General features: G+C 36.0%; 1 protein-coding gene across 2 annotated transcripts in view; it reads left to right on the top strand.

Moving 5' to 3' along the window:
* Positions 1-23911, top strand: part of GTF2H1 (general transcription factor IIH subunit 1) — a 31851-nt gene extending 7940 nt beyond the window's left edge. Inside the window, exons 3-15 of one of the 2 annotated variants that reach the window (XM_010964788.3) lie at positions 2659-2851; positions 3624-3789; positions 4822-4915; positions 6243-6392; positions 6524-6603; positions 10271-10398; positions 10507-10594; positions 13078-13166; positions 13538-13655; positions 16822-16912; positions 17377-17492; positions 20745-20837; positions 22861-23911. In XM_010964788.3, coding sequence (XP_010963090.1) covers positions 2659-2851; positions 3624-3789; positions 4822-4915; positions 6243-6392; positions 6524-6603; positions 10271-10398; positions 10507-10594; positions 13078-13166; positions 13538-13655; positions 16822-16912; positions 17377-17492; positions 20745-20837; positions 22861-22947 — 1493 coding nt within the window. In that variant the 3' untranslated portion in view covers positions 22948-23911. The other variant, XM_074372279.1, reaches the window with a different exon arrangement.
* The last annotated feature ends 3780 nt before the right edge of the window (positions 23912-27691 follow it).

Below are 27691 nucleotides of genomic sequence, written 5' to 3'. Positions count from 1 at the left end.
TATGCCCTAATATTTTTGTGCGATTGTGTATATGGGATACATCCCTGCAGTGGACTTACTGATTCAAATGGTTCATGCATTTAAGATCTTAATAGATGATGCCAGATTGCCCCTAATAAGAAAAATTGTATCATTTAAGTAAGTTGTCTAATTAATCATCGATTATGTGACCATCATCTGTTGAGAAGATAGACTCAATTTTATACTAAATGTAGATGGGAGAGATACAGAGCATAATATCTTTATATCCTTTTTATGATTTTCAAGTATGAAGGCTAAAATCAAAACTCCTCTTTTCGAATATGCACAATTAACTTCGAATTTATTACCCAAAGAGTGTGTTACTTTGTGGCTCAATAACAACTAGATATAAAGGCACCAAATGAATCCTGGGGTTTAGAACCTTTACTCCAAAAGGGATTTCTGCAGTTTCCCTAATTAAAAGATCTTGAATAGGAGAGATCCCAAGGGAGTCTGAGCAACAGAGCCCTTGACAAATTGTGGTATCTTAACTGTGACCATTAATATGGATCCATTTATTTTCCTGGTTATAAGATTCTCCTATATAAAATCCTGTATAGATTTCAGGGAACATGGCACCTTGAAACATAGACAACCCTCAACTTGTAAACCCTCAGTTTACAAACACCCTTTGTGTATGAACAGTTGCCCCAATGACTTACCTCTAGTTTGCTGCTGGGAATGACCAACATTCTCACCTTTCTCCACTGAAATAACTTAGTATCTTAATTATCAAAAGGAAATACTGTTTAAAATTCATCATAATTCAGCACTGCCTGAGCTATCTTGGTTCTTTGTCCACTATCCTGGTAATACTGCTTCCTTTTAAAACTATTTCTGTGGAGAAGTGCCTCCTCAAGTTTCTAATAATAGTGTTACAAACTAATATTTGTACTACAGTCCGCTCATAAATTAGGAACTGCCTGTATTAGCATTTCTCTTAAATGGAAGGCTAGCTCTGTAGCTTTGCAAAACGCATACTGTGATACCCACAGCATGCAATAAAGAACATGCTTATCTTCTGTCTCAGTAATTTTTCTCTGTTATTGGGGAGCAGAGCATACCCAAATCTAGGTCTGCACCAGTTAGTTTTCATTTTAAGTTGAATATTTGAAAGAATGCTCGTTTCTGAAAGAAGCCATTGAAAGTTAGCAATAATGAATTACAAAGGTGAAAATCAGCAGTTAAATAGTTAAAAAAAAACTTCAGAAGTAGACCCCTCAGAGTCAAGAGCTAAGATAGAGCAAGAATAAAGCAGTGCCTAGAATAAAGATACCTAGAAGGGAGTGATTGTTTTGGAGGAACGGGATAATAGAAGAGGCTGGCTGACAGTGTAAACTGCTTCATATGGCTGTTTTTGGCAGTAAGATATTTCATCTAAACTGTTGGTTTGGAAGCAGCATCTTCATTGAAAAAGTTGGTTTAAGTGTTGGTAGGTTGGTTGGGGCAGAGAACTCTGGGTAGTGTGTTCACAATACCACGAGTCACCCATTTAATGAGACAAAGCCCCTGCACCTCTGTTTCCCTTGTGAAGAAGACAAGCCATGAGGCCTACTCTTTAAGAATACAAGTTCTCCATTATGTAGGTATATTTTGACATTCCCAGCCCCAACTTACGAAAATCTTGAAAGTTACAGAAAAATTCAAAGAATGGTATAATGTATATCTATATAATGTATTCTATCTAAATATTAGTTATTTTGATGTATTTGCTTTACTATGTGTGCATACACTTTGCTTATAAAAGTATCACACCCAGAAAATTTTAATAAATATCCAGACCATTGTTGCATTTCCCCAGTTGTCCAAACAATGTTTCTTATAGCTGTGATTTTTTTTTTAACCTATCCAATCTCAATTCATGTATGTAGATGTAGTCTCTTTAAGAGTATAGGCTTGTAGGATATCACACATTCTGATTATGTCTGATTGTCTCCTGAAAGTTTTGTTTAATTTGTTCCTGTATACCTATATTTCTTTTAAACTGAAAGTCAGGTCTGCAGGCTTGATTATACTCAAGTCAGACATTTTCAGTAAGAACAGCACATCAGTGGTGGTGCTTACTTCCTATTCTGTCACCTCAGAAAGCCCACAGTGTCAGGTTGTTCCGCTTTTAATGAGGCTACGTTTGATCACTTGGTTAAAGTGCTAACACCTGATGTCTCAAATGTAAAATTGCATATTTTCCTTTGCAGTTAGGAAGTAAGCCATGGGCTATGCTTTAGAGTTTCTGAATCAGATCATTTTTATTGATAATGATAATGTCGATTGGAAGCAGCTGTTCAGGATGGATTCAGGACTTCTAGTTGGCTATTTAGAAAGCTTTAAGAATCTGCCCTAGTTGAATGGAAACACTAGCCCTTTAGTAACCGGAGGTGGAAGCAGTGGATGAGAAGTACCACACAGAAAGTAACCTGAAGAAGGAAGCAGAGTGTTGGCAGTGAATTTGTTGAACCATGTTCTGGTTATATGGGATTATTTGAGAAGAGTGCACTTCTACACAAGCATCAAGATTGGAATAGGGCAGCTGAAACCCAAAAAGAATCCTGAATCTTCTTGGGAGGAGAAGTAACCTATTGTATAGCTGTTTCCACAGTGTGAGTGTCCTCATCTAATTAGCCTCATGCTTCTTTTTAGGCCAGAAAATCAGTCCAGAAGGAAAAGCTAAAATTCAACTTCAGCTGGTTCTGCATGCAGGGGACACAACTAACTTCCATTTTTCCAATGAAAGCACAGCAGTGAAAGAGCGAGATGCAGTGAAAGACCTTCTTCAACAGCTGCTGCCCAAATTCAAGAGGAAAGCAAATAAAGAACTAGAAGAGAAAAACAGGTGAAGGAGGAAAAGAAGAGACTTTTAAAGAGACACTAGGCTCTTTCCAGTCAAATAATAGTTTGTTATTTCTCACCCCTTATGCTTTGATAGTGTAATATAAGAAAATATGGGCTTTGGTATCTTTACCTCTGGGTTTGGTTCTCAACTTTAGCATCTTATTAGCTGTTTGGCTTTGGGCATATGAGATGTGTAAACTCAGAAGTTTAACTGCCTCAAGCTTAACAACTGATTAGGAACAGAACTGAGATTTGAAGGTGCTAAGGTCCCTTAATTCTCTCTTAGTTCTATGTCACAGAGAGAGACTAAACCATTAGAAGTGTTTGTGAATAATAAACCTGAAAGAAATCATACTGTAAAGTTGAGAAAGCGTGTAAAATAATGAGAATTTCTGGTAAGATGTATTATTCCATCACTAATATCTTTCTGTACTTACGGCTCCAAGTGCTTATCACCATGACAAATTAGTTGCTAGAAAATCAAGCATACCTCCTCTCTTCCCCATTCACCTTTTTGTGAAAGAGAATCCAGTACAGTACAAATACAGGCAATGACCTTTGTGTCGCTGGAACTTCATTTAGCTGCACTTAACATTCATTCCTCCAAAAATGTGGGGGTCTTGTTTGTTTGTTTTAATTACTGACAAATGAACTAAATGCAGTCATCACAAAATGAAAATTGGGTGTTTTGTGTTGCTAAAGTCTTTTTAAAATATTACCAAAATGGTATTTTATTCTAAAAGTTCAATATGTTCGATGTATTCTATCACCAGAATGCTGCAAGAAGATCCTGTTTTGTTTCAGCTTTATAAAGACCTTGTTGTGAGTCAGGTGATCAGTGCCGAGGAATTCTGGGCCAATCGTTTAAATGTGAATGCAACAGAGAGTTCTTCTACAACCAATCATAAGCAGGATGTTGGCATTTCTGCAGCATTTCTGGTATGTGACCCTTCTAGATTTCTAAAGAAGAAAAAAGAAAACCCTGATTTTTGTGTTAATGATGCCATTTCTTTTGTAAAATTTAGCATTTCCTTAAAGTAAATTAACAGATACTTTGGTATTTATGGTATTATAAAATATTTTTAAAATACATACAGAATATTTTGAATTTATATTTCTTTTTGCCTGTTATATCTTCTTGGTTTTTGGACCTGACCCTAGCATTCTGGAAATGAAATGAACTTTTTTTTTTTTAAACTGAAGTATAATCAGTTACAGTGTGTCAGTTTCTGGTATACAGCACGGTGTCCCAGTCATGCATATACATACATGTATTTGTTTTCCAAATGGACTTTTGAAAGAGAATATTTTAATAATTGGACTAGTATTTATTTTTCCTAATACTTCTAGGACTTTCTGATACCTTCTTTATGATTGCGTATTTTACTTGTAATACAAAGTTAAATGTATAGTGAACATCATGTTATTTTTTTTTTTAAGATTTGTAAATAAGAATACCTTACGTGTGGAATTAGAAAGTGAAATTTAATCTATAACTCTGGTAAAACCAAAGCAGTGTTTATACATTTAACAAAAATTTGAATACCAGCTACATGTTTGGCATCTTTCTGGGTAATTTATCAGTGAATTGAATTCATAAGGCCTTTCTTAAAGAAATCAGTCAGATAATAGTTGTTTAGTAACCAAGGTTTATAGTGGTTTTGGTAAATATAGAAATTTTATTTTAAAGCTCCACTAGATACCTGCCTTTGGCCACACTTACGTGGGCCTATTTGACCGTGTTGGACTTTTCAAAAAGCAGATTTTACAGGTCACTGAAACTATGTGAAACCAGGTGAGGGTTCTGTGAGCCCTGTCTCTATGCTAGAAGTAAAGGTGAGGGACTTATCTCTGTCTCTGTATTTCATTCAGAAAGTCTGTTTTTCCACCTTTGGACAGTGTCCACTTGGTGCTTAGACATCTTCCCCCAATATTCTACAAATACAGATATACATGTGGTCTTTATTTTAGGCTGATGTCCGGCCCCAAACAGATGGATGTAATGGTTTGAGATACAATTTAACCTCTGATATAATTGAGTCCATATTTAGGACCTATCCAGCAGGTAAGAAGAATCAGTTCTTCCAGGAAGTTAAATATTTGTTTGGATAAATTCAGTAATACATCAATGAGAAAAAAAGTTTCACCTGTATTCCCGATCAAGTGCAGTAAAATATGTAAAGTACTTTAATCCAGTGCCTGACACGTGGTAGGTATTAAGGGCTTAGCATAAATGTGCTGTCATCAGTCCATTGGTATGATGACTTTCATGTTCTTTCCATCAGTGGTTCTTAAACTATTTACTCTTCAGTGTTTCTGAGTAAGATGGCATGCTACAGAGGCATCAATAAATGAGTCTCTAGAGTAGTAACTCAGATCATCCTTCATGCTGCCTCCAGAGTGACCTTTCTAACCCACAAATCATTTCCCTTGCAAAAATCATCCTAAAAGTTCAAATGTCTCATGATTTATGATATGCAGCCAAGGTGGACAGCCACTGCTTCAGCCATTCTTCTGACTACACAGCGCTCTCTCAAGCCATACACTGTTCTCTCTTCCTATTTCCTCACTCCTGCTCCTTTAGTCCTTAGGAAACATCTCTCTCCAACAGGACTCACCTCAAACATCAGTTCATTGCCACCTCTATAAAATCCTGATTTCCTCAGACGGACGTAAGCCCCCTCCCCTTACCTTCCATAGGGCCTTGTGTCTTATCACATTATAATGTGATTATTTTTGTATCTTTCTGATAACAACATAATAATATAGTGTTTGCTATATGTCAGACACCATTCTAAGGCCTTACATGTATGTTAACTCATTTAATCATCATAAATAATACCTATGAAGTGGGTACTATCATTACCCTCATAATACAGATGTGGAAACCAAGATAGAGAAAGATTAAATAAATTGTCTAAGGTCACACAAATAGTAAATAGTGGACCTAGTATTTTAAACTTAAGCTCTCTGGCTTTAAGAGATCTTAACCTCTTAACCTCCTTGCTCAGTGTAAGCTTCTGCAGTGCTGAACAATAGTCCAGTGGGTTATGATGATCTATACTTCCCCAGCACTTAACACTGTGGCCTTGGATTGAAAGTGCATACATATAAATTGTCAAACAAGAAAAGTCAATCTCGATGTTTCCACTAAAACTTTGAAACTTGCAGATTTTCTTGGTGCAAAATAAGATTTTGTTTGTAATTTGTTAAGATTTGTAAAGGTAGTGCCTCTCCTAATCTCTCCGTTTTTTTTATATTTGCAATTATATTATGTACAGTTGGCAAAATTGAACAGTTTAATCTAGTTTTGCTGTTAGTCTATATTTAAACTAATTTGAGAGGTTTTAAGAAATGAAAATTCAGTATGTAAGTATTGTTTTTTTCCACAGTAAAAATGAAATATGCAGAAAATGTTCCCCACAACATGACAGAAAAGGAATTCTGGACACGTTTCTTTCAGTCCCATTATTTTCACAGGGACCGGCTGAATACAGGGTCAAAGGACCTCTTTGCAGAATGTGCCAAAATAGATGAAAAAGGTAACTGTTTGTCCCTGACATACTCTAGCATTTAATTTGCTCCTCTCTAGTTGTTAATGCTGTTAGTGATTTTTTTTTTCCCTTGAGAAAGGTAAGACTTGATCAGCTTTTTATTTCACTGATTTTTCTAGGGTTAAAAACAATGGTATCATTAGGAGTGAAAAACCCACTACTTGATTTGACAGCTTTGGAAGATAAATCATTAGATGAGGTAAGTAATAATAAAAGGATTTATGAGAGAAAACAGTCTCTTCCTAGTCTTCAACATTTTTATAGTTTTCAAAATTGCTTTAAGTGTAGATGTTCTACTTGTGAGAAGGTGAAACAAAATGCTGTTTTGGGGAGTGGTTTAACAGAAGTGCTTTTCAGCAGCACTGTTCATTATTAAAATCGCCTTAGAGAACTGAAATTCTTGTGTGCGTTTGCTAAAACATTTTTTTAAAAGAATTTTCTAGCTCCCAAATCAGCAGTTGTCTAGGTATTAATGAAGGTTTAACTTGTTTTTCGCTCTAGCTAACATTAAAGAAATGTGGGTAAATATTAGTAGACAGAGAAAAGATAACATTGTTGAATGCCCACTGTTTGCCAAATCTTGAGCACAATCATGACCTTTACCCGACATTAGCCCCAGTATGTTTCAACAGCTAGACCATCAAGTATGAGCTTCTTACCTCAGCATCCTGACTCCAGACTTAGAAATTTATCCAATTACAGAGCAACAGGTGATCCTTCTGATCAAGGCTGATTCCACCCCTTCCTCTCTTCTAGGCTAGAAACCTGCCTTCCTCAGTTTTTCTCGTCACATTCACACATTTTAGTTTTCTTGTCCTTCCTTTGGCTCCTGTTCTGCTGGCCGTATGCACACACTCGTACCTTCCTATCTTTTTTTTTAACCCTAACTTTTCCCTCTTATTTTAGTGTATGTATGTACTAGGTGAGAAAACTAATGGTAAAATTTTGTTCTGTAGTCTAAATTATAAATTAATAGAAAATATTCCTTGGTGCCCCAGTGAGTCATTTCCCTAATGAAATTCAGTTGTTTTCTTTTTTCTTTTTTTTTTTTTTGGTTGTTTTCTTGATAATTCTCAGCACTCTGTCACTTCCTTTGTGAATCTCAGTACATTACAAACGTGGCCCTCTTTAATCACCCTGAAAAAAATGAAGCTTAGAGATAGAGTTTAATATAATGGGAGAAAATTTTAGTGTTTTTTTTTTAAATAAAAATGGTAACATAAATGCAAGTGTGTAGCTTTCTTCACTTTGCCTATTAACAGTATCAGTCCAAGCTAAATATACCACACAGTTGTTTAAATTACATAGACTTTAAAACTAAACTACTTGGATTAGACTGTCTTTTTCAATATTTTAAAGTCCGTTTTTTCTTGTAAAATGAGGTTAATAGGACTGATTTTAGGGAGAGGATAGAAAAATTGGGGAGATGTTGTTGAAGGGTACAAACTTGCAACTAATGGATAAATTCTGGAGATCTTATGCACAGTATGGTCAACAATACTGTATTATATAAAGCTCAGAGTTTCTGAGAGACTAGATCTTGGTTGTTCTCACCACAAAAAAAAGAGATGATAATTGTGTGTTATCATATTGCAATCTCAAATCAACACATTGTATGCCTTAAACTTACACAGTATTATGTGTCAGTTATATCAGCTTCAAATGCAAAACAAAACCAAAAAAAAAAAAAAAAAAGCCGACCTTACAGGATTGCTACAAGAGTTGGAAGAGCCTGATATGTAGTAAGTGCTAAATAAGTAATCAGTGTTACCATTATTTTTTTAAAGTGCTTGCATAGTATTCCCTTGTATGTGTATATAAACATTTATATAACCAATCCCTTTAACAGAAATGTTGGTTGATTACCTTTTTCCTTTAGTGCCTCTTCTTTCCCTGTCATCCTCTAGTTGTTCTAACTATCCCAGGATATGGACTTGGGCCTCCTTCTGAATACATTCTTTCCATTCCATTGCTTTAAATACTGATTATGTAATGATGACTCTGAATTAGTCTTGGTCTGTCTAACCCCAGAACTTCAAAATCATATATCCAACTGCCCACTTGTTATCTTAGGTATTTCACAGACACTTCAACATAATATGTCCAAAGTGGAACCTTTGATTCCCATCCTCTTTAACCTGTATCTTCCTGAATCTTCCCTTTGTCAGTTTAAAACAACAACAACAAAACATTACCTTGGACTCATTTGCTGAAGCCAAAACCTAGCAGTCTGCTTGAATCCTCCCCTTTCTTCACCTCCAACATTTAGTTCATCACAGATCATCTGTAGTACATCTGATCTGTCTATAACTGTCTGTCTCCACAGACCACTTTCACCCTCTTGCTTTTAGGCTTCCGCCATCTTTGGCTTGGTTGCTTGCATTAACCTCCTGATTGATCTTCTTAGTTCCACTTTTGTTCCCTATAGTTAATTTTTCTCCAGCAGTAAAAGTTACAAATCAGATCCTAACACTCCCCTATGTGAAACTCCTCAGTGGCTTTTCCTTGACCTTAGAATGAAATCAAAACTCCTATAGGGCTCTTTTTGATTTGGCCTCCCTATTTCTGCCTTGGGTGAGGCTGTTTCAACTCAATTCATACTCCAAACACGGTGGCCTTTTTTCAGGTCTTTCCCAACGTTTTCCTCCTTTAGGGCCTTTGCACTTTGCTGTTCCTTCTTCCTACTCTTCTATCTCACTGGCTTCTACCCATCTTTTAGACATTTGTTCTAATGTCACTTCTTCAGGGAGACCTTTTGTAACCTCCCTGTCCAAAATATCTCATCCTGTTACAGTCACTACAACCCTGTCTTTTATTTTCTCCATAGCATCTGTCACTTTCAGACGTGATCTTTTTTTTTTTAACCTTGTTTTGTCATTTGTCAGTCTCCTCTCAGTAGAATATAAATTCCATGAAACTAAATGTTTTTATTTAGTTGCCTATCGCTATCACATGGCCTATATTAGGCCCTCAGTAACTATTAGATAAATGATTGAATGGCATATGAGTCTTTTTACAGTCTTTCTTTTATATCTTTAACCTTTTGTCTCACCAGTCCCTGGCCTTCGTTCCAGGTATACTGAACTGTATACAAATCCATGACAGAAAATGTATTACGTTACTTCTGTACTTCTGTTTGAGCAGAGTGTTGTTTCCCTGTCTGCTTTGCAAGCACTAATCATTTTATGATGCTCAGTGAAGCTTTTTTGAACCAACCCCTGTTCACACACACCCCCTACACACAAACCCCACCCCAACCCCTGCAGTGGGATTGACCTCTTTCTCTCATGTAGCATCTATAGGTTTTAAGTATATAGACTGGCTTACAGCCCAGGATCCCACCAACTAGAATTTTGGCTCCTTTGGTTCAGGGTCATACCAACTTTCTATCTACAGCCATGCACTCAAGACAAGACATGTTTGAAAATGCTGTCTCATTTAATTCTCCAATATTCCTTCTTATAGAACTTAGAAAAGTTGACTGACTTGCCTAGAGTAATATTGGAAAAATGATAAAATCAGAATTTGAATCTGTATCTATCTGACTCCAAAGTCCATGCTTTTTTCACCTGTATTGTGTTCCTTCATTTAAAATTTTGCTAGCTAGATCCAGAATTGCTGTTTGAGAAGAAAATAATGGAGCTTACAATTAAGATATTTTTGTGAGGCTAAAAGCAGTTAGTGGTATTTCTTCATTTTTATGTGTATCATTTCACTTATTTTTAAATGTTTGTTTATAAATATTTTTTAATGTTCAGAATTAATGAAGTCCTATCATCTAGAAAATTTATTCAACTCAATATGTCTTTCATAATAGATAAGGAAACCAGAACTTTATTTTTAATCTACTAAATCATTTCTCACAGGGCTATGGCATTTCCTCTGTGCCGTCTACTTCTAATTCTAAATCCATAAGAGAGAATAGTAATGCTGCCATCATCAAGAGATTTAACCATCACAGTGCCATGGTCCTGGCAGCAGGTCTCAGGAAACAGTTAAGTATACATGCAAAAGTGCAGTAACTGGACTTTCTGTGGTAGCCAGAGGGAGTTTTGTTGTTCTGCTTGTGGTTTTTTTAACATTTTTTTCTCTTTCTTTTCAGAGAAGCACAAAGTGAACAAAATGGTGAGCCCAGTGGCATTGATGGAAATTCTGGAGATGCAGACTGCTTTCAGCCAGCAGTCAAAAGGGTATGGGTAAAAAAATTTGGAACGCTTATGGCTCACATTTCTCCAAATACCTTGTATAACCGCTGGTACATTATGTTGACCCTTGATTAGTTCAAATGACTCAGTTCTTCTAACCAAGATGTTAAGCATTTGGCTTAAATTATAGAACATTTTGAGAGTACTTCCTCAGTTTTGGCTCGCCAGCCTACTTGCCATGGACTCAAGTCTGTTAACTGTTACATTGTTTTGTTTTCCTTCACATGTACGCATACACACGTATTGACATACAGTTTTATTTTCTGGGAAAGAGGCATACAAAGGCAGTGTGACAGAAAGGAAAAAAATAAAGGTTTGTGTATATGATTTTAGAAGATAGGATTTGGCCCCCCTGTTAAACCTGGCATTTCAGAACAGGAAATATCTGTCATTAAATACTGAAGAAATCACTGAGTTGTAGGGGAGAATGGACAGTTCCCTACTTGTGTATTTCTTCTCTCCCTGCAACTTTGCCAAGCTATTCCATCCCTCATTGTTTTCAGTTCCTCTCTCCTTAATTATAAAAAATAATGATAAAACTTTCTTAGAGGGCAATCAGGCGGTATTTATTAAAATTTTAAAGGTTTATGCTTTTAATTCTACTTATGGAGAGTATTCCATTTTGGATATTTATATGTGCAGAGATTTCGATAAAGATACTCATTACAGTATTCGAGAAAATAGCAAACATCCTACTATCCATGGTACAGTCATACAATGGGTATTGATTCGTGCAGTGATTAATGACTTTAAAAGGATTAATTATTGATAAATTTAAGAGTTCACATATGCCATAACAGTAGTTCAGTTCATTAATAGTAAGACAAAATCAAAAGAATAACTACAAAGTAAATTTTAAAGTATAGTAATTGTATTATTTACAACAGGAACCAAAGCATACGTTAATAAATAAAGTTCACAGGACAAATTATATGATATAATTAAATTTATAAACTTTAAAAGGGGATTTATGGGCAAGTCTTTATATATTTCAATAACTTAATGTATATTTCTACAGGGATATTCTCCTTTAAAATTAACAAAGCCAATAAGATATTTCTTTTCTGACCAAAGAAAAAAGTAAAGCTGAAATGTAAGTTATAGAGAGATGCTAAAGAAGAAATCTAGGAAGTGATGCTAGGAAGAACTGCACGAAGTATTCTTGATTCTTGGTAGTGAAAGCTGTCAAAAATCATTGTGTGAATTTTCATAATATTCAACAATAAATGCTTACTTGAGGTGTTCTTTCAAGTCAGTAGTTATCTGCTGTGTGTTCTGTAAGGGTTTTATAGAATGAGAAATCCAGAAGTAATAACAGAGTCCTTACATTTGTGGAGCTTTCAGTTCATTGTGAAAGTCAGGTGACATAACTAGGCCTTGGCAGTTTAAGATTTGGATCTATATGAGAGCTTGGGTAGGGGCATGACTTAGGTAAGGCGGCAGCAGGGGTAGAAATGAGCTTGACATGTGAAAAGTAGTGAAGACTTCAGTGTGCCCTTGAAGTTGGCTGAAGGGTGAAGAGCTAAGAAAGTAGTAAAAACTTAGACTGAGTCTAGATAAGGTGAGACTGATAGATGTATTACTCTGAATATCATGATAAGGTAGGACTATTCAGACTCTTAAAATAAGGGTAATTTAAAATACCAAGTTTTCAAATTGGTCTTTTTTGAGATTATATTTAGTATATTTAATATCCTAGATGTGGTAGCTACAGATGAGAACTGACCAGATGAATTTCATAGCTATGTAGAGGATGAAATACTGTAAAATTACTTTCACAGATGTTTACATAAATTGTCTTCATCTGATTTTTTTTTTTTTTACAAGGCTGTAGAAATATAGCAGTTTGTTACTAGCCCAGGAGAAAACAGATTAGTAAAATTAAAATAAAGAATCCAAACGTAAACCCCAGTACTTGGAGGGATTAAATACATATAAACATGGCATTTCAGAATCAGTGGGAAAAGACATTCTACAAATGGTGTTAGGAGAACTGATTAATTATTTCGTATTTTTTAAAAACTCATACTCCCTCCTTATTCCCAGGTAAATTCTGAGTGGATCAAGATGTAAGCAAAAAAATTAACACGGAAGAATAAGAATAAAGGGAATAATTGAAACTGAAAAACACCGAATTGGAAGAAAAGTATTTCCAACACATATAAAATCAGTGTTATTTTGCTTGCTTTTTTTTAATTTGGGGGGAATAGTAAAATACACATTTTCATCTCTCAAATTTTCAAATATTAAAAGTTTGGTAATAATATGGTCAGAATGTAGGAAAGCAGGTACTTTATAAATGGTTGGTGAGAAAATAGGTTCAACCATTTGTAGAACAGTTATGTCTGGGAAGTGAGGGTATTGGTGGGAAAACTTCATATTTACCCTCTGTACAGTTTTCCTTTTTCAGTCATGTTCATTACTTTTGTAATGGAAAGTTACAATAAAAAGTGCTATGTTAATTATAGGCGAAGTTGCAAGAGTCCATTGAATATGAAGACTTGGGAAAAAATAATTCCATAAAAACAATTGCACTAAACCTCAAGAAGTCAGATAGGTAAGTTTGGTCAATATTAAATTAGCTTGAGGCAGAATAGTTGTATATAACACAAGTCATTGCAGAATATGTTCTGCAAGTATAGCACTCAAGTTTTAGTTTGTTACTGTAAAATACAGTAACCATCTATTTCCTTAAAAATTTGTGCATCTCAGGAAAGGATCCTAAATGATTAAAACTAAGAAAATTAATTTTTGCTCTCTGTGCTGTTTTATTCTTACTACTCTTATAGAAATTAAATTATTTTATTGAAATATCTTTAACTCTACTTGAGGGAGAATGTTGTATTGAGACTGCTAAAATAATTGAAAGACAAATGTTGAGCATCTTCGTTCTTTGTGATTAGTAATTTCTTCTTTGCTAACCTTCAGGTATTATCATGGTCCAACTCCAATCCAGTCATTACAGTATGCAACAAGTCAGGACATTCTTAATTCTTTTCAAAGTATTAGACAAGAAATGGAAGCTTATACACCCAGATTAACTCAGGTAGGTGACTTGCACTGTGTGAAAACCGGAATTCCCGTAGTTAACTTCCTCAGTTTATGAGCACATTCAGAATGAGCTATAAAACTAATACTTCAGTGGGATTTAAAGATATTTTTCTGCTAAATAAATTGAAAAAGTCGAGAGGTAGAAGAGGTATATATTTGGCATTTTCAAGAAGCATCTGAAAATAAGATGATAAATGAAACATAAGGTGAGTTTTGTGATAGCATATTTTTTCCTTCTACATACATAGTTTTATTGGGAAAACCTCCCAGATTTCAAAAAAGTTTCTGGACATTAGTCTTCATTTTCTACTGTCCTTATTCATACTTCAGTTGATCAGCAAGTTCTGTCAGTTCTTCAGTATTTCTTGACTCCATCACCTTGATTTAGGCAAACCTGATCAGTGTCCTACAGTGCCACTGCAAGTTATGTTGCTCAAAACATTCTGCTGTCTTATCAGTCTGCAGCTTAAAAGCCTTCACTGTCCCCACCTTGTTCCCACCATAATTGTCTAGATGCCTTTGGCGTGCCACATTCTTTATAATCCAACCCTAACCCACTTCTCCAGTCCCAACTCCGGCCATGTCTCCACCATTCCCTTCCCAACATAACCAAGAGTCCCGTACTCCAGCTTAACACACTAAACTACCCAGAGTTTTTTAATCGTATCATCTACATGGCTTCCTGTGCTTTTGCTCCTGCTTTCTCTCTTAGAGTATCCTTAGCCTGTTTTCTGCTTCTGCAGAACTGATAACAATAATAATTCACGACACCTCAAATTCTTTTGCCTCTTTTAAGCAGTCCTCAACATGCCCAGTAATGAGTTGTTTTTTTCCTTTTCTCTGTTTTCATAAACACTGAGACACTGAATTCATATCTGTGTTACAGTGCTTATTTCATATTGGGACTTATTTTTTTACTTTTTATTTTGAAGTAATCTCAGATTTACAGAAAGTTTTAAAAAATGTTTTCTGACCCATTTTAAGTGTAGATCCCTTTACTCCTAAATATTTCAGCCCGTATTTCCCTAAAACAAAGCATTCTCATAAATAACAGTACTATAGAAACAATAAATTAACATTGATAAAGCATTATTATCTAACCTATAGGTCTTACAGAAATTTCACCAGTTGTACCACCAGTGGCCGTATAACAAAGGAAACCTTTTCTTCTTGATCCAGCATCCAAGTCAGGTTCATGAGTTGCATTTAGTTTTCATATCTTTTAGTCTCCTTTAAAACGGAACAGTTTTTCAATCTTTGTCTTTCATTACCTGGATATTCGAAAAGTATAGGTTCGTTTCTTGTAGAATGCCCTTAATTTCCGTTTCTCTAGTATTTCTTCATAATTGGATTTTATATTATGCATTTTTGGCAAGAATACCACCTGAGTAAATGTGTAAGTGATGTGTCATCCTTAGTGCATCATATCAGAAAACATGTATTTATTTGCCCTAACTTGCAGTACTAACTTTGATCACTTGGTTAAGGTAAAGTGGTATCTACCTGGCTTCTCTACCATAAAGTTACTGATTTTGCTTTGCAATTAATAAGTATATTGTGGGGAGAGACTAGTATATGTTCTATTTCCCATCAAACTTTTACCCATTAGTACTTAAGAATCTGTTGATGATTGTTGCTGAAAAGTTATTACCATGGTAGTGGTTAAATGGTGGTTTTCTAATTCTGTCATGCCATCAATTGACATTCTGCTAAAAAAGGAATAGCTTCTCTTTCTGTCTCTTGTGTGTATTTATTTATTTGTATTAGCATGTACTCATGGATGTCACCCCCCAAAATGTAGCTTTGCCCCTTTGTATTCAGACCCTTCCCACGCCCTTCATACCGGCTACTGTATCTTCCTGATGGTGTCCTCATCAATTTTTGAGCACCTCTGTATGTTACAGCACAATGAGATAAATGTTCCAGGTTCATCTTATCCTTTCCCGCCCAGCCACGGAATCTTCCTTTTAGTAGATTTAGAAACTACTTCCTTCTGAGTAGATTTAGAAACCAAGATCTGAGTGCTAGATGTACTTACTGCTGTTGGGATGTCATTTGCTATTGGTGTCATTGTCGCCTTAGCAGACACAGCAAGGAAATATACATGTGCATATATATATGCACACATAACAAATTCGGGATTATTTGACTATGTCTTTCTAGACTGTAACTGTCCAACATCTGGCCCTTGAGCCCAAGTAGATCCACCTAACTTTTTTAAACTGTGGTACATCTCAAATATTTAGATTCTTTCCCATGCCCCAAAATGAGTGATTTCATTATCTGAGACACATGAATTGAGTCAGGAAGGCCTAAGAGATTCTCTGGCCTCAGGTGTGTACACCTGAGTGCAGCCAGTGGCTAGTCAGCAAGCTCAGCAGTCACTGGAGCGTCTAGTCACAATGCATTATATAGCATTTCTGACCAAAGGAAATAGGAACAAAGTGAACTCTTCATGTCCCCTCAACTCATGGTTGTCGTGTAATGTACTCTTAAACCGAGTTAAAAAAATTTTTTTTTTATCCAGCCCTTACACACATGGGTTTCTGCTTGTAAAAACTCCATTGAAAAGCCTTGGACGCACTAACCCTGTGCTTGAGCTGTTCAGGAAATGACCTGTTCCTCTCTATGGCCAGTGCCTGGCATTTGTTAGATACTCGTTGAAAAGATAGGTCACTTATGTCCCTAAATTTTGATACTGATACATTAAGGGATGTGTTTTTTCCCCCATTTGGTTAGCTGTATTTACTTCCTTAAAAAATGACAAATGATATGTTTCTGTTCTGCTGGGGGTGTTTTTCAGCTGTCAGCAATGATGCATGTTAACATGTTTTATTGACTTGTTTTCTTTCTATAAACTCAATTTTACCTTCAGTGCCAAGAGTTCACAAGTTATGATAGTGCTTAAATAAGGGCTTGAGTAGGCAAAAGCGTGTTTTTTGAGGTACCTGGGGACTTGCCTGGTATTACTGGAAGATTGGTAGGTAATTCTGTTACTACACATACTATGTTTCTAACTTCATGGAAAGTAGTCCACTCTTGCTATAAATTATATATTTATACAAGATAAAGACTTACTGGACATTTTGCTGTAAAACTGAAATGTAAAAAAGGTGGCAGAAAAGAGGAAAACAACTTTCTCTGTCTTAAATTTCTTTCAGGTTCTCTCAAGTAGTGCTGCCAGTAGTACCATCACAGCACTGTCACCTGGAGGAGCACTTATGCAGGGAGGGACACAGCAAGCCATAAACCGTACGTGCTGGACCATCTTCTGTTGCTATCCCATCACTTAAATAAGCCATAAAGAGCAAGTTGAGACCAGTGCTTAAGTTTTACTGGTTTTTCTTTGAAAGATTTATGGAATTTTTGTTTTGTTTTATGCATCCAGATCCTGAAACATCTAGACAAGAGCTTACATTTCAGAATTGTTTTAAGATTGTAAACAGTGGCACATAGCTTATCTCCCTATGTCATGCTAAAAGTTTTTTATTTTCTGTCTTGCCTCTTAAAACAAAGCAAAACCTGAAAATTCCTCCAAAATCCCAAGAGAATTTGAATTCTGTCATTTGCCACAAAAATCAATTTAGAATAGCACAACCTGGTTTGGCATTGGCAAAGAGTACACATTCAAATTTATTCTCTGAGTGGTCATTCTTTCAGAGACTATACATATGGGAAAATAGCTTTTACTCTGTGGACCTCTTTTTCTTTTGCAGAGATGGTGCCAAATGATATTCAGTCTGAATTGAAACACCTGTATGTGGCTGTTGGGGAACTTCTACGGCATTTCTGGTCCTGTTTTCCTGTTAATACGCCATTCCTAGAAGAAAAGGTCAGAACCAGTTCTAAACTTAGCCAACTGTTGTAGTGTGACTTAGTGAGGTGTTATTTTGAAATTGAAAAATTGTGTTGAATGCTTACCATGTGCTAGACACAACTTTGCATACAGTATTTCATTTAAGTCTCACAGCATCCTGATGAAATAGGTGATTGATACCCATTTTGCAGATTAAGAAACTTGAAATCCAGACCAATTCCATAACTTTTCAATTGTACATCTTTAAAACTTGTATCTACCTCTGGGTAGATACAAGCCACTGGGAGTTATTGAAGAACAGAAACCCCAAACAAGTCACATCAGTAAAATTATTTATTTGGTATATGTTTTAGGGGTAATGAAATTTAAACTGATATTTATAAGAAATATAGCACTAGCTATTTAACACTAAAATTATTTTAACCAATTACAGAACTTGACAAATGGAAAAAAATATTTTTAGTATAATGGTAATAGTTTTACTATATAGATTGCTCTTATAAACAGTCTTTAAGAGAAAAATAAATATCCCATTAAAAATAAAGGTGAAAGACTTAACAGGTAACTCACTAAAGAGTACGAGTGGCCCAGTAAATCTAAGAGGAAATTTTCATACTCACTAGTATTCACATAAACTGGCTTTAAAGCTACAGTGAAAAAAGCATTTTTTCATCTATAATTTGCAAAAGAATAAAAAACTTAAAATGATCAGTGTTGGTCAAGTTGCTAAGAATATAATTTTTTACTCCGCTCCAAATTCTACCTTTTTAAAAAGTGCTTTGACTCAGAAATTCAACACTTAGAAATTTAATCTAAATTAAGAATGAGTATCTGTACCCACAGACCTACAATGAATTATCTTCGACAAAGGAGGAAAGAATATACAGTGGAGAAAAGACAGTCTCTTCAGCAAGTGGTATTGGGAAAACTGAACAGCAGCATGTAAACCAATGAAGTTAGAACATTCTCTCACACCATACACAAAAATATGCAAAAATACAAAACTCAAAATGGCTTAAAGACTTAAATATAAGACAAGGCGCTATAAACCTCCTAGAAGAAAACATAGGCATAACATCCTCTGACATAAATCCTAGTAGTGTTCTCCTAGGGCAGTCTACCCAGGCAATAGAAATAAAAGCAAAAATAAACAAATGGGACCTAATAAAACTTAAAAGCTTTTGCATGGCAAATGAAACCATAAGCAAAACAAAAAGACAGTCTACAGAATGGGAGAAAATATTTGCAAATGAGGCAACTGACAAAGGTTAATTTCCAGAATATATATATAAACAGCTCATACAACTTAATAACAAAAACACAACCCAATCCAAAAATAGGCAAGACCTAAACAAGCAGTTCTCCAATGAAGGCATATAAATTGCAGAGAGACATGTGAAAAAGATGTTCAATATCACTAATTATCAGAGAAATGCAAATCAAAACTACAATGAGGTATTCCTTAAAAAACTGAAAACAGACTTACCACGTGATCCGGCAATCCCACCCATGGCCATATATCCAGAGAAAAATAAAATTCAAAAAGACACATGCACCCCAGTGTTTATAGCAGCACTATTTACAATAGCCAAGACACGGAAACAACATCAAAAGATTACTGGATAAAGAAGATGTGGTACATACATGCAATGGAATACTACTCAGCCATAAACAAGAATAAAATAATGCCATTTGGAGCAACATGGATGGACCTGAAGATTGTCATTCTAAATGAAGTGGGCCAGAAAGAGAAAGAAAAATGCCATATGATACCACTTATATGTGGAATCTTAAAAAAAAAAAAGTAATGACACAAATGAACTTACTATTTATAACTTAGGTGACTGATTTCTTGAATATGTGTAAGCACATTTGACTGTCCTTTATGATTGAATTACTGTGTTCTGTTGATTCATATTTTGTGGTTTTGTTCCTTTGATAACTATGTAAGTTTAAAAAGCTAAAGCTCTAATCTGTTCTTAGAAACAATGATCAGTACACACATGTAAACTAAAAAAAATTTGCAGTATATTGTATATATGTATTTACATGCACTATGGTGTGTATGTGCAGTCGAACTGTAATAATTCTACCTAATAAAACTGAAAAAGGAAAAAAAAAAACTGCAATGAGGTATCACCTCACACCAGTCAGAACGGCCATCATTAAAAAGTCCATAAACGGTAAATGCTGGAGAGGATGTGGAGAAAGGGAACACTCCTATACATGGTGGGAACGTAGTTTGATGCAATTCCTCAGAAAACTAAAAATACGCTTTACCATATGATCTGGCAATCCCACTCCTGGGCATATATCCGAAGGGAACTCTAATTTGAAAAGATACTTGCACCCCATTGTTCATAGCAGCACTGTATACAATAGCTAAGACATGGAAGCAACCTAAATGTCCATTGACAGATGACTGGATAAAGAAGCTGTGGTTTATTTATATAATGGAATACTACTCAGCCAAAAAAAAATACTAAAATAATGCCATTTGCAGCAACATAGATGGAGCTGGAGATCGTCATTCTAGGTAAGCCAGAAAGAAAGAAAAAGACCATATGATATCACTCATATGTGGAATCTAAAAAAAGAAGACACTAATGAACATATTTATGAAACAGAGACTAGCAGACATAGTAAACAGTCTTATGGTTACTGGGGGGAAAAGAGGTGAGAAGGGGTAAATTTGGAAGTTCAAGATTTGCAAACATTAACTACTATATATAAAAATAGATATAAAAACTTTTCTTCTGTATAGCACAGGAAACTATATTCAGTATCTTGTAATAACCTTCAGTGAAAAAGAGTATGAAAACAAACAAAAAAGAATGAATGTGTGTAAATATTTAGCCATAGAGATGTTTCTCTCCCACTATCTATGACATAGAAATGGCCTAAATATCTACCAGGAGGGGATTGGTTAAAGAAGCATGTATGCACATACACTGAAATACTATACATCCATTTTAAATGATAACTTAGGATTTAAAAACTTTAAAATGTTTACATTAAACCAAGTGGAATTTTAAAACAGTATATACTGTATATCTTATACATTTATACACATGCACACAAGATTATCAAGAAGAATAAGAATTATGACTCAAAAAATCAAAATACATTAGATACTGCTTCTCTGCCTGATGGAGCCAGTTAATCTAAAAACAAAAGAAAGTAACCTTCCTATGTATGTTTTTCTCATGGTCCCTGTAGGTTCCTTGAGAGTTCTTTGTATTTTATTATTTCTCTTATCTTTTTTAGGTAGTGAAAATGAAAAGTAATTTGGAACGATTCCAAGTTACAAAGCTCTGCCCATTCCAAGAAAAAATTCGGAGACAGTATTTAAGCACAAATGTAAGGCAACAATCTGATTTTGACCTGATTTTCTTTCTCTATGTAGTAAAATGTAAAAAGATGAAATTAACTTTGTTTTCCTGTGAATGAGTATATACAGTTTTTTTTTTTTTCTGTTGCCAGGGGTACTGTTTTTTAATTGTAATGTGTGTCATACCTTCAGAAGTGTGTAAAATACATACAATTTTAAAATAATATGACAATATCTGTGTACCTACCAATCATGGTAAGAAATAGAACATTACTAGTACCCAGAGGTGTTTCCTGAGCACCACTGTCCAGTTGCCTGTGCCTCTTTCACACCCTCCCAGGGCCTGCCCAGGCATTTGTCATAATCATCTCTATGCCTTTTTTTTTATTGACTTACAAGCAGTGTGTATGTTCCTAAAAATATTTATTTTGAAAATCTGAGTAGCAAGTACAAATCTAGCAATTGAAACAGTTCCTGGGCTATGGTCTGCCTTCAGCCTCCCTGGCTGTTTACAGCAGGGCAAGGCAGTAGGTAATGAGTGAGAGGTGTCACCTTGTGCCCAGGATTGTTAGCATTGTTTTTAATGCAAGGCTAGAGTAACCACACAAGAGTGTTTCTCTGTGTTACGCAAGTTCTCTCAGAGCTAACTAGGAAAAAACAGTATATGTGAACTTAGAGTTCAGTATTTCAGTAAGGAGAATAATCAGAGAGTTTTACAGTTGAAAGCTGAAAAATCTTCATTAGTAGTATTTTTAGTTAGAGAATATTCTCTAAATATTCTAAGTGGTTTTTCTCAAAATACAACAGTATTACTTAGAAAAGAAGCTTAAGTTTCTTCTCAGCCGAGCAAGGATGACAAATAGGAAATATGATTGTAACTGCCTGGAGCACTATGATTTAAAAAAAAGATTGAGAGGCAATGTACACCCTTACAGGAGAATATGTTGTTCATCTTTTCTAGCTGGTACTGTGGAACCACTGCTGCCAATCAAGCAGAATAAATGATTTTAATATAGTTTCCAGACCGAACTAAATATCATAACACCACCACCACACACATACACCCACCCCCCCCCACACACACAATTATAACAGATATGGTAAATAAAGGTGGTTTTTAACTCTACTTCAGACCAAATTTAAGATACTGGCATGCTAAAAGGATTTAGGACTTCTGGTTTCTGTTTTCCTACTGTCAGAATTGACTTGTAGATTTTACAAGACTTTTACTTGCAACCACTTAAACACTGTCCGCCTCCAAGGAACAGATATTCCAAAGACATTCTACGTCAGGAGTCTATCAGCTTAGATCAGTGTGTTCCTGTTGACTTTTAGTTATGTCCGTGATGAGGGCAAAATTCTTTTCTACTCAAGATAATAATCTTGACCTAAGATGTGACATAGTACTGATGTGAAGCCTTGGAACCATTTAGATTTTCTGTAATGTGCTGAGTTATATTGAATCCTGAAATGTTAGATCTGGAAAAGGCCCTAGAGAACATAGAAAAGTGCTTCAAAAGATTGGCTCTGCAGCAGAATTAGCTGCAGGAGCTTTTGAAAATCAAGATTCCTGGGTCTCATCCCAGACCTGCTGCATCTTCAGAGGAATCAGGAATTCAGAATCTTCAGAGGAATAAGGCATTTTTCAAATTTTCTGTAAGATAAGGTGGATGCTACCCTCTTGTCCTTAGTCAAGAAACTAATGTTTAAATCTAGAAATCACTAGTTTGGTTCATTCCTTTCATTTGATAGAAGAAACTGAGGCCTAGAACACAGGCTGTCATGCTGCTCTATTGCTGGTTAATGACAGGGCAGACATACAACCCAGGCAGAGCAGGTGAATTTCCAGCCTCTGCTGTGTACCGCACCATCTCTTACCTTTCTGTGCAGAATGTGTCTGATAACACCTTCCCAGAGGGCTTGCTTGTTGCCTTGTGAAAATACAAAAGAGCTTGGAAACTACTCTGAAGTACTTGCCAGACCTGGCAAGTAGCATTAGCTTCCGCAGCCTTTACCCTGTCGTTGCTTAAAGTGTCTCACTGTGTTTTTCAGTTGGTAAGTCACATAGAGGAGATGCTCCAGACAGCCTACAACAAGCTCCACACATGGCAGTCACGGCGTCTGATGAAGAAAACGTGAAGTGCCTGTGGCTCTCACAGGTTTTGTGAGACTGAGAGAACTGTGACCTGCAGTGACTCTGGAAACCTGACCTGACAGACATGCAGGCAGTCACACACAAGTGACAGGAAACATCTGCACCACGCCGACTCTCGGAGCTGATGCTATTGTACTTGCACATTGAGAACTGAAAGGAAAGGAACTATGATTAAACTAAAAGCTGGGGAGGTAAATTAAGGCAGAACCAAAATGAGCTAAGTTGCAAATAAATAAATATATATATATATATGTATACATATACATATATATGTATATATATATATGTATGTATGTATATTTTAAAAAGACACTGTTTACCGCAGTTACTCAGGAACTGCTTTTGATTCACATTAAGCTGCTTTCAGAAATTTAAAAAAAAAACTTTTTAAAAGGGTGCATTGATAAAAATCTGAGGTTTTGGGGGGCATTGTTTTTCTGTGTAAATTTTTTTCCTAAGTTTATGGCACAGGGTACACCTTAAGTATTTCTCCTCCATCTTCCGCTTGGACCCTCAAGTTTTACTGAATTCTAGTTGTACCTTACATCAGCAAGTTAAAGAGAGTACTTTAAAAAGAGGGAGACTGTTGCTCAAACATCAGGAAACAGTTGTATTCATAAGATATCATTGGTCCTGTGTTTCCTACGGAAATAAGAAACAATAAATATTGCACTGAATGTTTGTGGTTTGGAGTCCCTAAATGATAAAGAGGGAGCGTATTTGCAGAAAGTTGTGTGGGGTTTTTATGCAGAATTTTGTCAGAAGACAATGGCGCTGCATGTTTTTCTTTGAGTGCAAATGTACATTGCTAAGATTTTTTTTAAGATGGCATGTGCTTTGAAAAGAGGAAATTGCATTTTTAAGAGTTTAAAAATCTTATGAGTGAGAAATATAAGAAATCTTACTTATTTTCACCTCTTTAGAAAAAAATAAAAGATGTTTCTCATACCTCTTTTTCTCCAGTATCTGACTGTTACTGTCCTTGGCGAATCGATAATCATTGCATAGTGACTGAAAAGCCTAAATGAAAAGAAAAAAAAAAGATGTGTTCTTGTTTCTGGAATCCATGCCATATTTTATTCCTAATAGGATCAACTCACTATTTGTCTGTCTTGTATTAAAAATAACAGGAAAAAAGTAAAACTTTTTATAGATCCTCTTTTTACTGTAACACATCTTGTGGATTTTCCTTGTGTGTGGTGTTTACTTGGGTGGGCTGCTGGAGGGCTACTCATTATTTTTTAAAGCTATTCATTATACAAGCTGGTTATCTTTCATAAATGGCTACAACAGGCCAAAAAACCTGTTGAGACTTCGAACCAGTAAAAGCAGAGAGGCAACATTACTCTTCTGCTTCAGTCCTCCTGTTTCTGCTTCAGAGCAGTATGGTAATGGTGGGATCCCTTACACCTTACAGTTTTACAGAGTGGTTTTCAAATATATTATCACCACAACTACTCTGTAAATAATAGCAATGGAGCAGAGAGAAAAACGTCTGAAGTAGAAGAGCATATTGGGATAGCAGATGTAAAGCGATAAAGTGCTCTGTTAAAGATTAAGTGATAAATATAATGGAACCTTAAAGAAGAAACCATTGGAGGAATTGGGTACGTTTCACTAAAGAGAACATTTTGGCTAAACCTTAAAGGTTGAATAGGGACGAGCATGGTGAAGGTGTGAAGGCTTTGAAAGATCCCAGTGTGTTGGGGGAACAGTGTTTGTTGGATGTGAGGGTTGGAAGTGACAAGAGGCTGGGAAAATCAGTTTAATTTAGGTTGTGAATGGCTTTGTTTGCCAAGGCAAGAAATTCAGACCTTACGCATTAAGCTTGGGGACCTCAGAGAAAATTTTAAGCAAGTAAGTTGTTTTTGTGTGAGGGTACTTTAGTTGGTTTGTTAGATTTAAAAAATTAAAATCTGGCAGTTAGGGAGGTCAAAACCAAGAAGTCTTTGGAACAGTCCAGACTGGAAACTAGGTCCAAATTAAAGTGGAGATCTGGTAAATAGAAAGAGGGGGACTAAGTAAAGACTTTTGTAAGTATGTGACCAAGTCTCAGAAAGTGAAGGACTCGAAGATTTTGCCAGAGATAGCTATCAATTTCAAGTCTAGTTTGCATTTGAAATACTTGATCCTTGGAGTCCTTTCAAAATGAACTTGGATGAATGGCAGCTGTTTAGGCCTACTGTGGCCCCACCTCCCTGCTGTAGAAAACGGTAGCAGTTGCTGGTGATTGAGGGTTGCTATAAGCCAGCGTTGTGCCAAGCATCTTTACGAATGGTTTCGATGTTAAGTAATTTACCCAAGTGCACACAAAACGGTAAGTGGCAGAGCTGAAGTTTACCCTGAAGTGCTAAGCTGCTGCAGTCACTTAGATAGGGTAAGATGCTTGTGAAGTTGGAAGGTTTTACTCGCCAGCCCGGGCTTCCATTGCCTAATTTTTCCTTTGAGTGCCCTGTCAGCCCTTCCTGCCTGCCTCCAATTCAATTCTGTGCTGCTTTTCTGGCAAGTCACATGGGGTTAGTCTGCCTAGTAGGTCCCATTAGCCCAAAGGACTGCAAAATGTAATAATGTAATGAAATCAAGTCCTGCCTTAGGAGAATGAGTTTCTCCCACAAAAACATAAAAACAGTAGTGCTAGTCTAGTTTGGACTTACACTGCAAAATGAGTAGGATTCCTTGTGATATCTGCCTCAGTCTGGAAAGCAAGATTGCTTAAACATCTGTACTTAGAAAGATAATCCACTCATCCAGACTGAGGGTTTAATCCAGAAAGTGATGTCCTGTTGGTGCATATATCATCTGGAACCAACAGTGGCTCATCTATGGAAAGCTGCCCGTTTTAAACTTAGATTTGCTGTTCCTGGTGTCAAGACTTGCACAGGATTCCTCAGTGCATTACCTCTGCCCTTTCCCAGTTTAGCTTCTTGAAGACTCAGCTGTTCTCCCAGATCCTGATGCCAGGGGAATCTTATTTTCAGCTTTTAAATTGTCCAGAGCTGGAGAATTGCCTAGAACGGTGGTTCAGGATGATCAGCCTTAGTTTATAGTCCATATCCTTGGTTGGGTGTATACTAAAGTCACAAAAAAGACTTCAAATTCAAACTTTGTAACCACAGAACCCTGTTTTCATAGTGTTTTGCAGAATCCCTAACATGTATGAACATGGCATTGTACCTATTGAAGTGGAGCCAGAGGTCCAGTTCTTCCCACTACCCCTAACAATACAGCATGAAAAACCAATACCCTCTCTGGCCGCCTGGCAACCTGCTGTGTTTGTTGGGATGGCAGAAGTAGGCTGAAGTTGAAGCATAAGGTAAACTCTGGCTTGACTTTTAAATTTTACTCATCTGTAGTCATAGAAATAAGTAGCAAGTCATAGAAATAAGTAGCAGACTTAAACCCAATTTATTAGCTATTAAAACAGACCGAACACTCTAAAAGACAAAGATTGTCAGATTGGGCTGAAAAACAAGACCCAACTATACACTAGTTATAATCACAGAATGTCTATACTTACCTCATTGGACTTGACCTCTCAAATTCAGATTCACCAGATGTTAGAATTCAAATTTGAACCTTTATTACTCAAATTTATGCCTCTCTGGCTCTAGTAGTTAAGTGTCTAGTGAACAGAGTAGTGAGAATGAAATGACAAATACAAGATCACTGACTATTACATTAATGTCCATTTTTAAAATTATTACAGAAGTATAATTTTTTAAGATTTGAATAGCACTGACATACATAAAATAGAAAATGTTTCTGTATCCTTACCCCCAAATCTCACTGTCCTGAGGTAGTCCTTACATGCATTTTCTCCTGGACATTTTTCTACACACTTAAATTTATTTTTCAAACCTACCACCTGAGATTTTTCTAGCAAAGAAATACCTGTGTGCACATTTATGCCCTTTAAGATAAACCTTGACAATGAGACTTTTCTCCTTAGAGAATCCATTCATGGTCCCATTTCTGTAAGCCAAATTTTTGTGAATTTCGGTCCTATCTATTAGTGTGCCACTTCTGGCACCCCGTAATCCATAAGAACGGGTTATCCCTGGCCTGAATACAAAAATTCCTTGGGATTTTATATATACAATCAGATTCTTATCATCCAAGAACATTTAGACCCACAGATATAAAAAGTAGAGAAAAAGTGTTCTCCCAGGATTGATTGCAGCCTCAGCAGCGGTAGAGATGTGGTATAGCAGAGCTGTTGGAGCACAGACGTTGGACCTATGCTGTTTGGGTTCAAATCCCAGCTGCACAGCTCATGTTGTATGACCTTGCTCAATTTACTTAATCTGTGCCTTGGTTTCTTCATCTATGAAGTGGATGGTATGGTAGTACTTAACTGATAAGAGTTTTTGTGAGGATAACAGATAATGTATACAAGGCACTTGGGGCAGAGACCAGCGCCTGATGAGTGCTGAGTGAATGTTTGCTGTCCTTATTGCTGGTACACATTTTCACTGACACACAGCGAAAGGCAGCATCTTCTTGACTCATTGTTTAGAAACCTAAAGGGAAGAAAATTCCCCCAAAGAACAGTAAAGATGCTTACTTCCGTACTTTCACCCCCAAAACTGCCCAAATCTAATCTTCATGACTTGCCTTTAATAGATTTATTAATAGTCACTTTTTTGGTGCATTCTCCAAATCAGTTACTTTTTTAAATGTATATAAAATTGCTTGTGACTGATTTCACACTTCAACTGCAATATTTAA

Source organism: Camelus bactrianus, chromosome 10 (genome assembly GCF_048773025.1).
Source record: "Camelus bactrianus isolate YW-2024 breed Bactrian camel chromosome 10, ASM4877302v1, whole genome shotgun sequence".
In the NCBI taxonomy this organism is placed as follows: Eukaryota; Metazoa; Chordata; class Mammalia; order Artiodactyla; family Camelidae; genus Camelus; species Camelus bactrianus.
Note: the sequence above shows the minus strand (reverse complement) of the source record. Positions and strands in the feature narration are given on the sequence as shown.